Genomic DNA, 16,166 nt, shown 5'->3' with positions numbered 1-16,166 from the left:
CGGACCCGACTTGGGTTTCCAAGGCAGTATCACTATGGAAGTAGATTGCCCCATCTTCCTTCCAAGGAGTGGCTGGTGGGTTTGAACTGCCAGGCTTCTGGTTAGCAGTCAAATGCCTTAGGCACTATGCTACCAGAGCTCCCAGGTAAAGGCCTAGTAATCTCTATATTTAACAAACATGCCAGTGGGTTCACATCATCAAACAAGTTGGGGAAAACACTGTCCTGGAACAAGTGATTCTCAAATACCTTAGACTCCCTGGAGGTGCTCTTAGGAAATATAGATTTCTGGGCTCTGGCCCCAGAGATTCTAACTCAGCAGGTGTGGGAGAAGTCTGGGCTTCTGAATTGTTTTCAAAGCTGTTCAGATGCCTTTGGTGTGCAATCTGTTAGGGGGCAGTCAAACAGCATTAAACAAGCTGCTCTGATATAGGTAGTAAAGTGATGTCTCATATTAACTGCAACCACTCTGCAGTTTTCCTCTCAATTTTATTTTTTTAAAATATATTTTATTTTTCACAGTAGAACATATACCAATTCAGCAATTTCTACATATACAATTCAGTGACACTGAGTTGTATAACCTTTCTTACCTTCTTTTTCTAAAGTGTACCTCCCCTATTAACATAAACTCGCTGTTCCCTAAGTTTCCTATCTAATCTTTTGAGTCACTGTTGTCAGTTTGATCTCATATATTGTTGTTGTTAGATGCCAGTGAGTTGGCTCTGACACATAGAAACCCTATGCACAACAGAATGAAACACTGGCCGGATGTGCACCATCCTTGCTATAACTGGAGTCCATCATTGCAGCCACTGTGTCAATCCATCTTGTTGACACTGACCCTCCACTTTACCAAACATGATATCCTTCTGCAAGGAATGGTCCCTTCTGAAAATATGACCAAAGTAGGTGAGACAAAGTCTGGCCATTTTTGCTTCCAAGGAGCATTCCATATGCACTTCCTCCAGAACAGATTTGTTTGTTCTTCTGGCAATCCATGGTACTTTCAGTATTCTTCACCAACACCATAATTCAAAGGCATCAACTCTCATTCAGTCTTCCTTATTCATTGTCCAGCTCTCACATTCATGATGCACTTGAAAATACCATGGTTTGGATTAGGTGCACCTTAGTCTTAAAAGTAATATCTTTGCTCTTTAATCCTGGATAGAGTGGGAGAACAATGTGGAACAAAACTCAAAATCATTTGGGAAAGAAAAAAAAAGGAGGGGGGACCAGGTTTGCTGCTCTGATGGAGCCTGGTGGAACCACTGAGACTATGGCCCCTAGCTGCTCTTCAGGTCTGGAATTGAACCCACACCTGTGGCTTCCAGCCAAACAAAACACAGGCATATGAGTTGAACATGTACCGGAAGTAGATACACTCCTTGGAGAAAACAATCATGGGGGAAAGAATGGGTGTTTATGCACAGACAGCTCAGAGGGCAGGAGTATATGGAGGGAAGGACACAGGGAAGAGGTTAACTATGGGGAGGAAGTGGGAGGGGAGCTGTTGCATTGGGGTTAATTGTAGTCAAGGTCATGAGACAAAGTGTGTGTGAGCTGCTATATGGAAAGTGAATTTGCTCTGTAAACTTTCACCCAAATCACAATCATAAAAAAAAAAAAGAGCCAGAATAGAGTCCTGAGCCACTCCAACATTTAAAAATTGAACAGAGGAGGAAGAAAGAATAGGATGTGTGTTTGTACCAAGGAAATACATGATATTGGAACCACAGATCTGCCCATTGCTTTTGTATTTTCACTGCATGAAAGAGGTCTTTCATGTTGCCTTTACAATGTGAGGAGCTCTAGTGGTGCATTGGTTAAAGCATTCAGCTGCTAGCCAAAAGATCAGCAGTTCAAACCCACCAGCTGCTGCAAGGGAGAAAGATGAGGCAGTCTGCTTCCATAAAGATTTATAGCCTTGGAAACCCTATGGGGCAGTTCTACTCTGTCCTAAAGGGTGGCTGGCTATGGGTTGGAATTGATTTGACAGTGATGGGTTTGGTTTTTTGGTTTTTACAATGTGAAGAGAATGTGTTTTCTTCAGCCAATGTTTTGTGGCTACTTCCTCCCCAGGAACAGGAAGCCTTTCTAGGTAAAGACCCTGAGTCTCGATGCCTGGTTCCAGGAGAACACCTCACACCTAAGACTTCTGGTGGCATAGAGACTGAGGGGCTGGTGAAAGAGAGTGAAGGGTGAGGGTCACAGGCCGGGATCACTGGGTGTTTTTCCTCCTCCAGTGACTCTATTAAAATCTCTTTCTTTCTGCAGTCTCAGTCCCTTACCTGTAAAGCAGACCGGGGTGTGGACCAGAGCAGATATGATTTCTTACACATCTTCCATTTCTATACTTTATGATTGTACCTTATTTTTTCTAGAAACACGTAACACTCACCTGGCAAGATTTGCCTTAAAGCTCTGTTTTCTATGGGCTTCCACAAAAGATTCTTGTCTGCTGAGATATTAAGAAAACAGAGAAACCAAACCCAGTCCCATCAAGTTGATATTGACTCATAGCGACCCCACAGGACAGAGTAGCACTGCCCCATAGAGTTTCCAAAGCTGCAAACTTTATGGAAGCTGACAGGCTCATCTTTCTCCTGCACGGCGCAGAGCAGCTGGTGGGTTTGAACTGCCGACCTTTTGGTTAGCAGTCGAACGTTTGCTTCTTTATTAAGAAAAGTGTATACATGAATGCTAATATTTGTCTAAAAGTTCACACTGTACAGAGAGAACCCCTTTATTATCCATATGATTTAACCAACCTGCTTTAGTGGAGCCTTCATGAATGCTGGTAAAAACACTTACACTTGTGTTTTCTTACTCCTAATCTCGTGCTACCTAAGATTTCTTCACAGAGGGGTTTTGCATAGAAAGTATTCAATATTGAAATAAAAACATTTTAAAGAGATAGGGTTATTTTTCATAAATTACTTTTTTCACTCAGCCCACTAATATGGAAATGCCTAGAACAGGCAAAGGTACAGAGCGTAGGGTTTCATTGTGGTTACCAGGGGCGGGGGGGAAGAGGGAAGAGGTAAACCATCATTTAGGAAGCACTGAGTTAACTGTTTCCGAAAATTTGCAACGGATATTGGTGCTGGTTGTGCAACATGATTGATGAGATTGGTGTCACTGAATTGTACACGTAAAAAATGTTGAATAGGCAAAGGTTATATTATCTATATTTTTGCAACAGTAAAAAAAAAAAAAAGAAAGAAAGAAATAGGGTTATTTTAACAAAATATATGACAGAGACCCTGACCGAACTAGAAGCATGAACCCTCCCAAGCTTTCCTGGCAGAGGCCACTGTTAAAGGAGCCACAGGTGGGAAACAACTTGCTTGGCTGGAATATGAGTCATCATACGGGTCATTTAGGCCATCACAAATGTGCCCGACCACACGTTAGAATCTATCCGTGGGAATCCCAGCTGAATCTGGAGGAAGCCACACTGGTTGCCATAGCTACTGACATTCTGTGAGATTTGCTTGGATTCCCAGAGGATGGGGATACTGCAGGCATCACCCTGCCTTTCCTGCTACCCAATGGGTTCCTCTCTGCACACTTTTGGCCCCATTTACTGTGAGCTTTTAGGAAACAAGAAGAAGCTTCTATTATACTAGCCAGGCCGGCGGAGCAGAAAGCTGATGACTTGGATGGAATTACCCGTGGGTGCAGATAAGACCTTGGGGACAGGCAGTGTTCACTCACCAAATGCACAGAGAGCAGATTTGGTATGCCTTTTCCATAGAGCTAGGTGGGGTCGCCTCCCTGCGCTCTCTTTGATTCTCGGGGCTTCCTTGGTGCATACCAGAATATAAAAGTTGCAGCTCCTATATTTACCACGGGGTGGCGCATCGGTTACGCAGCACTGCCCCTGGGACTAACGCGGACACTTTCCAAGTCTGCAGGTCTTTTCTGACGCCTCGGTCTTTCCTCACTCCTAATTGATGTTCAGCTTTTCCCAATTTCTAAGCCGCAATCTCTGCTGTGACAGGTCGGCGTGGTGGCGACATTCCTCGTGCTTCTCATTTTCTCCTACAACGTCATCTTCCTGTTTGTGGGGACAGCGAGTCTGGGGCTGTTCCTCAGTAGCACCTTTCCCAGCATGCTAGCCTACACTGAGGACATCCTCCAATACAAAGGTGAGTGTAGGGGCTGAGAGCAAAGAGCCTGTCTCCTTTTGACTGAACACCACTTCCTTCCCCCACTTCCCCATATGCTTGATATTGATATTGGAGGCCAGGACCATTTTCCAGCTAGAAGATAATACCGGAGCTCCTCAGAGAAATGAGTGCTTCCCTCCTGACTTTGGTGAGAATGAGTTCTCAAATGGGGCTCTGTCCGGACCCACATGGCTACCTCCATTCAAAATTATACCTCTGTCAATGTGATTTCAAGCTGCAGAGAAGCCTGAAGTAAGGGTTCCTTTTCCATTTCCTTTTTTCCCATAGTAATGTCTACTGACTTCTAGCTGACATTTTGTGTAACATGCATGTGCTGAGAATTCCAAGTTCAAAAGAAAAGCCAAGCTGTGTAGGAAACATTATGACCTAGGCAAGGTGTTTTATAATTTAATTATCAGTAATAGTACCACCTTGCTTTATTATTGTTGAAGATGTCATCTGAAGGGTTCGGGGTTAGAACAGTGACTCCACACCTGGTTTGGGGCTGTGACACAGCTTCTCTGTTGTCAGAAACCTCTCTTCTCTCCACTAATCCCCTTCCACTCTCCCTAGGCTTCCAAGTGCATGTGGCAAAAAGACCTTTTTTAATGAGTTAATTAAAATTAATTGTATTTTGAACATGTAGTGTTCAGAAGAACAAGAGACACCCTACAGTGTTGGAAAACCAGCATTAGCAAAATAAGAGGAGTAGGGGAGATGGAGTGAGTAGGGAGGTTTGGAGTCTCAGTTATCCACAGTAATGAGAGACTAGGAGAGCCTGGGTCCTTCAAATCTAAGGAGAATTCCCAAGTAATTTCAGTATATAACAGCAGCAGCAGCCGTTAAGAAAGAATCAAATATTTTCTACAATGAATGTGCAAATTTTTTGTTTTCAAAATGGAATTTTTTATTATAATAATAGTAGATACTCACTGCAAAGGCTTCAAAGAATAAAAGTCTGTAGAGCTGGAAGTCAAGGGAGCTGAGACACACCCTGTCAGTTTGATTTGTTTCCTCCTGGATTCCTTTTGGGCAGAAAAAAATGTACTGCAAAACCTACGAAACCTGGAATCTATGTAAGACAGAAACCTGTCAGAGAAGGAAAATGCAACTATTTCCACTAATAGAGAGCGACAGAAAAGCAGTAAGACTGCACCCTGTCCAAGGCAGAGAACTGGTGAGACATGGAAAATAACACAGTCTCATCGAGTTCCAGCTCTCGCTGGTTTCACTATGTTGTTGTTGTTATGTGCCGTCGAGTCGGCCCCGACTCATAGCGACCCCTCCTTGGGTTTCCAAGGCAGTATCACTACGGAAGTAGATTGCCCAACCTTCCTTCCGAGGAGTGGCTGGGGGGGTTGAATCACCAGCCTCCTGGTTAGCAGTCAAGTCCCTTATGCACTATGTTGTTGTTGTTATGTGCCGTCGAGTCGGCCCCGACTCATAGCGACCCCTCCTTGGGTTTCCAAGGCAGTATCACTACGGAAGTAGATTGCCCAACCTTCCTTCCAAGGAGTGGCTGGGGGGTTTGAATCACCAGCCTTCTGGTTAGCAGTCAAATGCCTTAGGCACTATGCTACCAGAGCTCCCAGGTTTCACTATATGTATATTGAAATTTGGGTGAGACCATACTGTTTAGCAATTGTCATTTAGAAGAAAAAACAGTTCGTGCAATAGAATGAACTAAGGAATCAAATGTGTTTGAGTTATAGCTTTCAGCTCCTCTGAGTGAGAGTTAACTACACATGGTCTGAGGACCCCCTCAGAATCAGGGACAGGTCTGATATAAATGTGATTGCATTATGGCTGTAGTGGTGTAGTGCCTAAGGCATTTGACTGCTAACCAGAAGGCTGCTGGTTCAAACCCACCAGTCACTCCTCAGAAGGAAGGTTGGGCAATCTACTTCCGTAGTAATAACTCCTCAGAAACCAAAGGAGGGCCCGCTATGAGTCGCATCTGACTCACAACAGTGAGTTTGGTGGGGTTTTTTTTTCTTTTTTGGTTTTATGGCTCTAAGGAAGTCCTGACCCTGATGGAAAATGAGAGAAGATGCCTCATGCAGTCACCAGTGGCCAACCATCTGGATACTCATTCACCCATCTTTCTGCACTAAGGCCACAGTGCTGGGTCTCCCAAGACATGCCCAAGGAAACACCACCTCTCCCTCCACCTGTCCTAGGGAGGAACAGACACCAGCTGCCTGGGTGGGAGAGCGCTCAGATTCCTTCCTCGCCCCTCAAGTCTTGAAACCTCCAGGGAGTAAGCAGAACAGTGAAATAATGTTGGTATCATGCGTAACACAGTCTATCCCACAAGGTTTATGTGATCAACACGTTAAGCACAGTGAAACCTGTGAGAGCTGGAACTCAACAGGACTGCCTTGTTTGTCCAGGTCTCACAAGTTTTCTGCCTTGGACAGGATGAAGTATTACCACTTTTCTATCACTCTATTAAACCAAACCAGACCCACTGCCATCGAGTTGAGTCTGACTCATAACAACCCCCTTTGGATTTCCAAGGTGGTAAATCTTTATGGAAGTAGATTGCCCAGTCTTCCTTCTGCAGAGTAGCTGGTGGGTTTGAACTGCCAGCCTTCTGTTTAGCCGTCAAATGCCTTAGGCACCACACTACCAGAGATACTTTAATAGAAAATGTATGTGTTTACTTCTCTGAAAGGTTTCTTCCATACACAGATTCCAGCTTTGAAGGCTTTTCTGTAATAACAACGATAACAATAAGTTATATTGTTCAATTCTGCCTGTAAATCATCCTTCAAATCCGCCCTCTTCATTGCTCACTGCCGCTGCCTTAGTTCAGGTCTTTCTCGTCCTTTACTTGCCTGGACTGTTTTAATAACACCTTGGCTTACCTCTACCTGACTCAATGGGCTCAACCCTGGCTGAACATTCAAATCACCAGGAACACTTCTAACCAACTCTGATTGATCAATGGCTGGCCCTCACCTCCAGAAAGTCTGAGTTCATGGCCTGGACCTCCCAGGGGATCATAGCAGGTAGCCAGAGGTGAGGGCCACTGACTAAGCCATGGTGTCAAGGGTCCTTTGAAAACACAGCCTTCATGTCTTCCTGTGGAGTTCTCTTCCTTTCTCTAGCTTCCCTTCACACCCCACATCCTGGCCACATTGATGTATTTGGTGTTCTCAGATGGCATGAAACTGCTCTGTCTCCTTCTCCCAGCCCATGCTAAATGCTCTGCTGAGAATGCCTGACCACCCCATATCACCCCTTTATCTGCCTATTGTCCTTCCAGACCCCACTCAGCCCTCTTTTCCATTCTCCAGGAAGCTTCTGTGATCCTCCTCCCTGGTGCCTCACTGCACAGTGTCTCTGCCTGTCCTGTTCAGCCCAGTCAGGGCTTCAGTATCTACATGATCTGCCTCCTCTCCTGGGCATGTGCTCCCTGTGGGCACCAGCAAGGGACAAGGTCAAAAACAAGTCCTCAGCAGACCTGACTAAATCCTAATTCAACACTTACTGGCTTTATGATCTTATACAATTTCCTTCCCCTCTGCCTAAGACATTTGATTGCTAACCAGAAGGCTAGTGGTTCAAACCCACCAGCTGGGCAATCTACTTCTGTAGAGATACCGCCTTGGAAACCCAAGGAGGGGTCACTATGAGTTGGAAACGACTTTACGGCAGTGAGTTTAAAAAAAAAAAAAAACCAAAAAACTGGAAGGAGCTCTGGTGGCTCAGTGGTTAAAGCATTTGGCTGCTAACCAAAAGGTTGGCAGTTTGAACCCACCAGCCACTCTGTGGGAGAAAGATGTGGCAGTCTGCTTCTGTAAAGATTTACAGCCTTGGAAAACCTATGAGACAGTTCTACTCTGTCCTGTAGGGTTACTATGAGCTGAGATAGGAGCTCTGGTAGCATAGTGCCTAAAGTACTTAACTGCTAACCAGAAGGCTGGCGGTTTAAACCCACCAGCCACTCCTCGGAAGGAAGGTTGGGGGCAATCTACTTCCGTAGTGATACTGCCTTGGAAACCCAAGGAGGAGTCACTATGAGTCGGGTCTGACTCAACAGCACATAACAACAACAACAACAACATGAGCTGAGATCAACTTGATGGCAGTGGGTTTGGCTTTTGGTTTAAAATGGGGGTGCACACGGGATTATTTAGAGGTATCATCTAAAGCTCTTGGTTTAGTGGTGTGCCTGGCTCACAGGTGCTCAATATACATTATCTCTTACTATTTGTGTGCACCTCCTCCTGTGTGTACTATTTGTGTTCAGCACAGTACCTGATGCACAAAAGGTCCTCAAGGTGTTCTGAAAGAATGAATGGAATAAGCTCTGCTGGTACAGTGGTTAAGGCATTGGGCTGCTAACCAAAAGGTTGGTAGTTTGAGCCCACCAGCCACTCTGTGGGAGAAAGATGAGGCAGTCTACTTCCATAAACAGTTACAGCCTTGGAAACCCTAGAGGGGTCGCTATCAGTTGGAATCGACTCACTGGCAGTGGGTTTTGATTTTGATTTTTTTTTGTTTGTTTGTTTGGCTACTGGAATTCAGAGATGGAAATAGCCAGTATTGAATCTAGAGGTAGCTTTGTGGAGGAGATGGGATGTGAGCTGGCCCAGGATATGGAAAGGCAGAGAGGAAAAGGAAAGCATTCCAAGAAGGGGGTGGGGTAGTGAACAGTATGGGAGCAGAGGGCAGAGACAGACAGCACCGTGACTGAGACTGAAAGAGCTGGAGGGAACTTGAAGCCCAGAGTAGATGATAATGAGGTTTTTGTCAACACGTTAAGTGTCTACTCTGTGTTGGCCACTGTGCTAACAAGCTCTGGACACACCATTGAACCAAAGTCCCAGGCCCAATTCTCCTCTCATGGCCTTTTGCTCAGTGGATAAGGCTGGCAGATAAATGGACAGTGGGGTAAGTGGTGGTGGGGGTACTGTGGGAACACAGATGAGGTAGTGCAGGAAATTACTGAAGGAAATCTCAAAAAAAAAAAAATAGTTACCATCACCAAAAACCAAAAACCAAACTCACTGCCATCAAATTAGATCCAACTCACAGCGACCCCTCCTTGGGTTTCCAAGGCAGTATCACTACAGAAATAGATTGCCCAATCTTCCTTCTGAGGAGTGGCTGGTGTATTTGAACTGCCAGACTTCTGGTTAGCAGTCAGATGCCTTAGGCACTATGCCACCAGAGCTCCTGCAGTTGCCATCAAGTCCACCTAATTTATGGTGACCATGAACGGTATGTCATGGTATGTCAGAGCAGAACGGTGCTCCATAGGGTTATCAATGGCTGCGTTATCGGGGATATGTTGCCAGGCCTTTCTTCTGAGGCACCTGTGAGTGGACTCAGACCTCTGACCTTTCTGTTAGCAGCTGACTGCGTTAACCATTTGCATCACCCAGGGACTCATACATGAGGACTTAAGAGATTAACAGAAGTTTGCCAGACAAAGAGTTAGGAGGAATGTTTAGGAGAGAGAGAATGTGAATGCTCGAACCTGGCAGTGAGTGTGCAGGGTCACAAGGCCAAGGGCATCTCATCCTGACTCCAGGGTAGACCCTGAGCAAGACTTGGGTCTGAGCTACCAGGAGGAGCAGATTGCAAAGGGCCCTCAGACCACATGAAACTATGTGGACTTCATCCTAAAGGCAGTATTGAAGGGTTTAAGCAGAGAGCTGGCCTGTTTTATGCATGTACGGTGTGCAAAACTATGCTGTTAAGCAGTTTATATGCATCATAGTAGCTCTGGTAGCACAGTGCCTAAGGCATTTGCCTGCTAATCAGAAGGTTGGTGGTTCAAACCCAACAGCTGCTCTGTGGAAGGAAGATGGGACGATCTACTTCTGTAAAGATTTACAGCCTTGAAAACACAATGGAGGTCGCTATGAGTTGGAATCAACTCAATGGCAGTGGGTTGTTTTGTTTTTTTTTGTTTTATTGCAGAGCTACCCACACCTCCCTATGAAGCAGGTGCTGTGATGCATCCTTTTACAGAGAAGGAAACCAAGACCTAGAAAAATTAGAGAACTTGCCTAAGGTGACTGAGATGGGACTAGAACCCAAGTCTGACTCAGCAGCTTGGGCTCTGACTAGGTGGTCAGGCTCATCAGAGGCGTGTGGCCCATCGGTGCAGCGCCAGAGCAGCTGGGACACTGTGTGCCTGCAGCAGAGGGCTTTTCTGCCCAGCTCCTGCCCTTGACAGCATCAAGACATATTTCTGGAAAGGTGGGTGGTAGTCAGATTGGGAAGAGCCTGAATGCTGGGCTAAGCAACTTGGAATTTACCCTGAAGACAATTGTGAGCAATGGAACGTTTCAGAACAAGGAGGAAATATAATGACAGCATGACCTAAGCATTCCCAAAGCAGTGTTGAGGGTTAAAGTCTGAGAAATTGTAGGAATCCAAAGTAGTCCTCTTAGACAGCCATACCATTTTCCAGAGGTTTCCTAGAACAGCCTGCACTAGGACAGCTGATTTCCGTCCCCTTAACTTGCTTCTACCAAACCAAATCCTTCTCTTTTGTTAGGCTGTGCGACCACGGTGCTGGTAACAGGGGCAGGACTCGGCGAGATGGTGCTCCAGCTACTGGTTGGTTCGGTATGTGGGAAACTCTAGGTTGGGGGACAACTGGGAATACCTCAGAGCACGTGAGAGGATGCTAGTGGCCACCTTCTCAACCCCACTAGGATCTTCTCTGGCATGGCCCACTGTGCCTATGGTATCTGTGACCGTTTCAGAGGCAGCCTTGAGAGCTGAGCTGCCACCTGGGGGACCCAGAGAAGTAAGAGGATGTGTGGTCAAGTCCAAAGCAAACAGGAGCCTGCCTGGGAGTGGGGCCCAAGGGGCCTGTGGGAATGGCTGTTTGGCTGTCACAGCCCAAGATGGGTTTGAACTGCAGTCAGAGTTCCTTTCCCATCCCATCTCAGCCTACCACTCCCTACCCCACCTCTCAGAGCCTTTGGCCACCCTGCATAGGGCCCAGCTTTCCTGCTCAACTCCTACCTTGATTAAGGTGCAGTTCTCCCAATTTTCTTCAAACATACTCATGTTTCATTTTTTCACTAGGAAAAAAAGGAGTACTGGAGTATTTAATAAGGAGCTGTGGTAGTACAGTGCCTAAGGCATCTAACTGCTAACCAGGTTGGTGGTTCAAACCCACCGGCCACTCCATGGAAGCAAGAGTGGGCAATACACTTCCATAAAGATTTACTGCCTCGGAAACCCAATGGGGGTCTCTACGAGTTGGAATCAACTTGACAGACAGCAGTGGGTTTAGTTTTTTTTTTTTTTTTGGGGGGGGGTATATTTAATAAAGGCACTCTGGTGGTATAGTGGTGAAAGCATTCGGCTGCTAATGAAAAGGTCAGCAGTTCGAACCCACCAGCTGCTGTGTGGGAGAAAGATGAGGTAATTTGCTTCTGTAAAGATTTGCAGCCTCAGAACCCTATGGGGGCAGTTCTACTCTGTCCTATAGCATCACTATGCATCAGAATGGACTCAATAGCAGTGAGTTTTTGTTATTGGGTTAGGTTTTTTTAGTATTTAATAAAAAGCTGACATTAGTCCTTTTTTTCCTAGTGAACAAATGAAACATGGGTAGTTTGAAGTAGATATAAAGTACCCGGGTGATGAAAATGATTAACGTTTTTGGCTGCTAACTAAAAGGTTGATAGTTCAAGTCCTCCTTGGAGGAAAGGCCTGGTGATCTACTTCTGACAATCATCCACTGAGAAACCCAGTGGAGTCCAGTTCTACTCTGACACACACGCGTTCCCCATGAGTCAGAATTGACTCAGCAGCAACTAATGTAGATGATACTATTCTCGTTTTTACAAAAGAGGATACTGAAACTCTGATAAATGAAGCAACTTACCCTAGGTCAGTCACCTTGCTGGTAAATGACAGAAGTGATGTTCCAACCTAGGTCTTTCAGTCTCCAAAATGCCCCTAATCACCACTCAAGTGTCTGTTCTTCCTCTTTTCCCCTCCCCCCATGGATGAAAAACGTCTATGATATCCTGTGCATTGAAATGATGTGATGTCTGGGATCTGCTTCAGCATAATCTAGTGCAGGGAAGACGTGAAGGGGTACGGATGACACTGCTGCTAGTTGTTAAAGTGGGTCCATGGGAATTCCATATGCTCCTTCGGCACGTATTTTAAATTTCCATAATAAAAAGGTAAATATGTGTGTGTGTGTGTGTGTGTGTGTATTTATCCTCTGCAAAGGTTGGATTAGGCTTTGTGAGTATAGAAACAGCTAATTTGGTTGGAGATTCCATGGTAACATAGAGATTTTCAGAAGATTCCAGAACACCAAGCTGAAAAGGACTGCAGAGGGGTCACTAGGTCCAAGGTCTGCCTCAGAACAGGATTCCTGCCTCCTCCAGAAACATAACCATGAAACGAGGCCAAGACCGCCCTCCTGTCCATGTATCTCTGTATTGATACAATGGGCCTCAAGTTGACTGAAAAGCCTGCCAAGGGCTTGAGGGCCGCTTCCTCCAATACATCTTCCACGTGAGGTTTTAACACCCTATCTCCCTGTGTTTTCCCCTTTGGCAGATATTCCAGGCTCAGGGCAGCTATAGTTTCCTGGTCTGTGGTGTGATCTTTGGTTGCCTGGCTTTTGCCTTCTATATCTTGCTCCTGTTTTTCCACAGGATGCATCCTGGACTCTCATCAGGTAAGGGAAGACTCTGTTGCTACACACGAGGAGGAAAATAGCCGGGGGAGGAGGGGGGAATGCTATGGATCTTAGCACGCCACAAATGGTGTTTTGTTCTAAGTAAAATGCAAGGAAATGTTTATTTTTCTACAGCTTCCTTTCTCCCTCTTCCTGCTCCATCATGCAATTGCACTGGGCTTTTAGGGCAGGTGGAAGTGGGACAGGCTGACTCATGGTTTCTCCATTGGGAGAGTGGCATGATTGTGAACATGGCTTCCTGTACCCACTATGCCATGGAACCATGGGCCAAGACTCTCTTTCCAGCTTCTTCAATGCATTCAGAGGCAGAGCTGGCCTCCTTGGCTGGAACTTGGCCCAGTGGCCTAACTGGCCATCTTTCTGCAGTTCAGGATTTTGACTCCAGTCCAAATCTCTTTTTTTAAAAAGAAGTGCTTTGGGCCAAGTGGCAAAGTAAAGTTCCTTCAGGGAATAGGCACCTCCTAAGAATAGTCTCTCTCCTGGAGACCTCAGGCAGGGGGAGTCCAAAGCTATTTTCATAATCTTGAGCCTCACCTGCCCTTCCGCCTGAGCTCTCGAAGTGCCCAGCAGCTGTGTCGGCTGTGCACCTGGCCAGCTCCTAAGAGAACATGCCCAGACAGAGCTCTCGTCCTCGCTATAAAAGGGAAAACAATCACAGAAAGACGGAAGGAATAGGCACCCACAGCCCTATCTTTCATTGGGTGGACATACTACCCCTCAAAACACTCAGTTTCAAGGTCCAGAAGGAAAATGGGGTCCAAAAACACAGCCCTGACTACAGCTGGTCTGCAGAGGTGGCAGGTACTGGTTGCTGCCTAGCTCAGCACTGAACACTTTCATTTAGGACACACACTCAGTAAATACTTGCTGAACAGCAAATAAGGAACACTTAATGAAGGAGCCCTGGTAATGCAGCAGTTAAGCACTCAGCTGCTAACCAAGAGATTTGCAATTTAAACTCACCCAGCAGCTCCATGGGAAAACGACCTGGCAATCTGTTCCCATGATGATTACAGCCAAGAAAACCCCATGGGGAACTCTGAAAGGGATCACGATAGAAGGTCCTGGACAAATGAGAGAAAAATACAGAACAAAACTCAAAATAATAAAGACCAGGCTCACTGGTCTTATAGAGACTGGTGGAACCCCCAAGACTATGGCCCTTAGTCACCCTTCAGGCCTGGAACTGAACTTACCCCCGTGGCTCCACTTTCAGCCAAACAACAGACAGGCCTATAAAGTGAACAATAACACCAGGAAGGTGTGCGCTCATTAGAATAATCAATCACGTGGGATCAAAAGGGCCACATTTGCCCAGGGATAAAGCTCAAAATGCAGAAAGAGACAGGAAAGAAGGATGGAGGAAAATGGTGAACACAAGCAGGAAGTGGAAGAATACTGGTATAGTGTGGCGATTGTAACGAATGTCACAAAATGTGTATGAATTGTTCAATGGGAATCAAATCTGCTCTTAAATGTTCACTCAACTCACAATAAAAAGTTTTTTTCAAGAAAAAGAAAACCCTCTGGGGCATGGTATCACTGGAAGTTGGAATCGACTGGCAGGAACCCAACAACATTCAATTCATGACAGGCAAAAAGAAATATGTTCCCCAAGCCCTATAGCCATGAGTCTCCACAAACTGCCTCCAACAACATTTCATCCACAGTAGCAGGTCTGACTTTTCACTTTGCTCCCTAATGAGCCACAAAATGACAGAAACAAAAGCCTGGGTAAGCTCTCGGAATGAATAATTACTGCAACGAATCAGTGCTGCTAGAACATGCTGCTTCCTTTCTCTTTTGTAGTTCCTACCCAAGATAAACCATTTGGGATGGAGAATTCTGAGTGCTACCAGAGAGAGAGAAAACTGGAGGAAGAAGGCACGTGAAGACTTCCAGCCTGAACACCAACACGGACCACAGTGTTTGCAAAACTAGGGGTGGAGGTAGAAGCAACCTCATGGACAACTTTGTTCAAATCCTCTCCACTAATACTTGATTGAGTAGAAGACATTAAATTGAGTCATGAGACCTGGGTCTTTCCAGGCAAATCATTAGGAGTTTACCTGGCTATTCCAGTTGTCTTCCTCTCCCCGGCTCAGACTCTTGGTTAAGAGCTTCCAGGATTCTATCCCACATGGGAAAGAAGCTTGCCATACATTTACCCATCTACCACCTCACACGTGGACCATACCTGGGGTTGATGATCACTCCTAGCTGAAATTGGAAAATTAGGTTAAAATTATAAAGCTCAATGATCATTGCTACATGTAAATATATTTTAAATTAATCACAGCAAACCCCAAGTTATTCTCGGGCATGCTCAAAGGATTTATGTGTTTTTACTTCTTGATAGTCCAAAGTCCCTAGATTCCTGCTACTGATTCCTGTTCATTTATATTCTAAAACATCAAAAGCTGAAACTTGCTATCTTTGGGACACTAACTCAGTGGTATGCTGGAACTCACTTGTACGAGCTGGTACTAGCTGATGGTTGAATTTTCACTTTGAGAGCTCATTGTTAAACACCGCCATTATTAAAAATCTAATTATATACTTGTTGTTGTTGTTGTTGTTGTTATGTGCCACTGAGTTGGCCCCGACTCATAGCGACCCCTTTTTGGGTTTCCGAGGCAGTATCACTGCGGAAGTAGGATTGCCCAACCTTCCTTCCGAGGAGTGGCTGGTGGGTTTGAACCGCCAGCCATCTGGTTAGCAGGCAAGTGTCTTAGCCACTATGCTACGAGAGCTCCCAATTATATACTTAGATAAATGATATTAAAAATAAAGGTGACACATACTCAAAGCTCATCACTTCCTAATTATTTTGCTACATTTGATTATTATTTATGCTCTTGAGGTTAATGACATCTACTGTACCTGTATGGTGAAATGTCATACAGTGGTGTGCTACTGCACATTTCTTCCCAACTCCCATTCAATATGTTGGTAGCTGGAAATCAGCCATGATGGAAGTATTTACACCATAGAAATTGGAAAAACCTACAAATTATGACATTCTCCTTTCTCCTGGAGCCCTGGTGATGCAGTAGCTAAACACTTGACTGCTAACCAAAAGGTTGGCAATTCAAACCCATCAGCCACCTCACAGGAGAGAGATGTAGCAGTCTGCTTCTGTAAAGATTTACAGCCTCGGCAACCCTGTGGAGCAGTTCTGAGTCGGACAAATTAGAGAAAAATACAGTGCTTCACAGATACTGGTTTTTTTTGCTTTTTTTTTTTTTTTTAACAAATCAAAGGTTGTAGCGACCCTGCTTCGAGCAA

The 16,166-nt window shown here is 45.3% G+C and overlaps 1 protein-coding gene across 1 annotated transcript in view; it reads left to right on the top strand.

Moving 5' to 3' along the window:
* The window catches only part of MFSD4A (major facilitator superfamily domain containing 4A), a 64,378-nt gene extending 49,608 nt beyond the window's left edge, over window positions 1–14,770 (top strand). Inside the window, exons 7-10 of the mRNA XM_042782487.1 lie at window positions 4,009–4,156; window positions 10,698–10,768; window positions 12,737–12,857; window positions 14,688–14,770. Coding sequence (XP_042638421.1) covers window positions 4,009–4,156; window positions 10,698–10,768; window positions 12,737–12,857; window positions 14,688–14,770 — 423 coding nt within the window. The remainder of the gene's footprint in view (window positions 1–4,008; window positions 4,157–10,697; window positions 10,769–12,736; window positions 12,858–14,687) is intronic.
* The last annotated feature ends 1,396 nt before the right edge of the window (window positions 14,771–16,166 follow it).

Source organism: Orycteropus afer, unplaced genomic scaffold (assembly GCF_000298275.1).
Source record: "Orycteropus afer afer isolate SDZICR_OR568_19922 unplaced genomic scaffold, OryAfe1.0 scaffold00013, whole genome shotgun sequence".
NCBI lineage: Eukaryota > Metazoa > Chordata > Mammalia > Tubulidentata > Orycteropodidae > Orycteropus > Orycteropus afer.
Note: the sequence above shows the minus strand (reverse complement) of the source record. Positions and strands in the feature narration are given on the sequence as shown.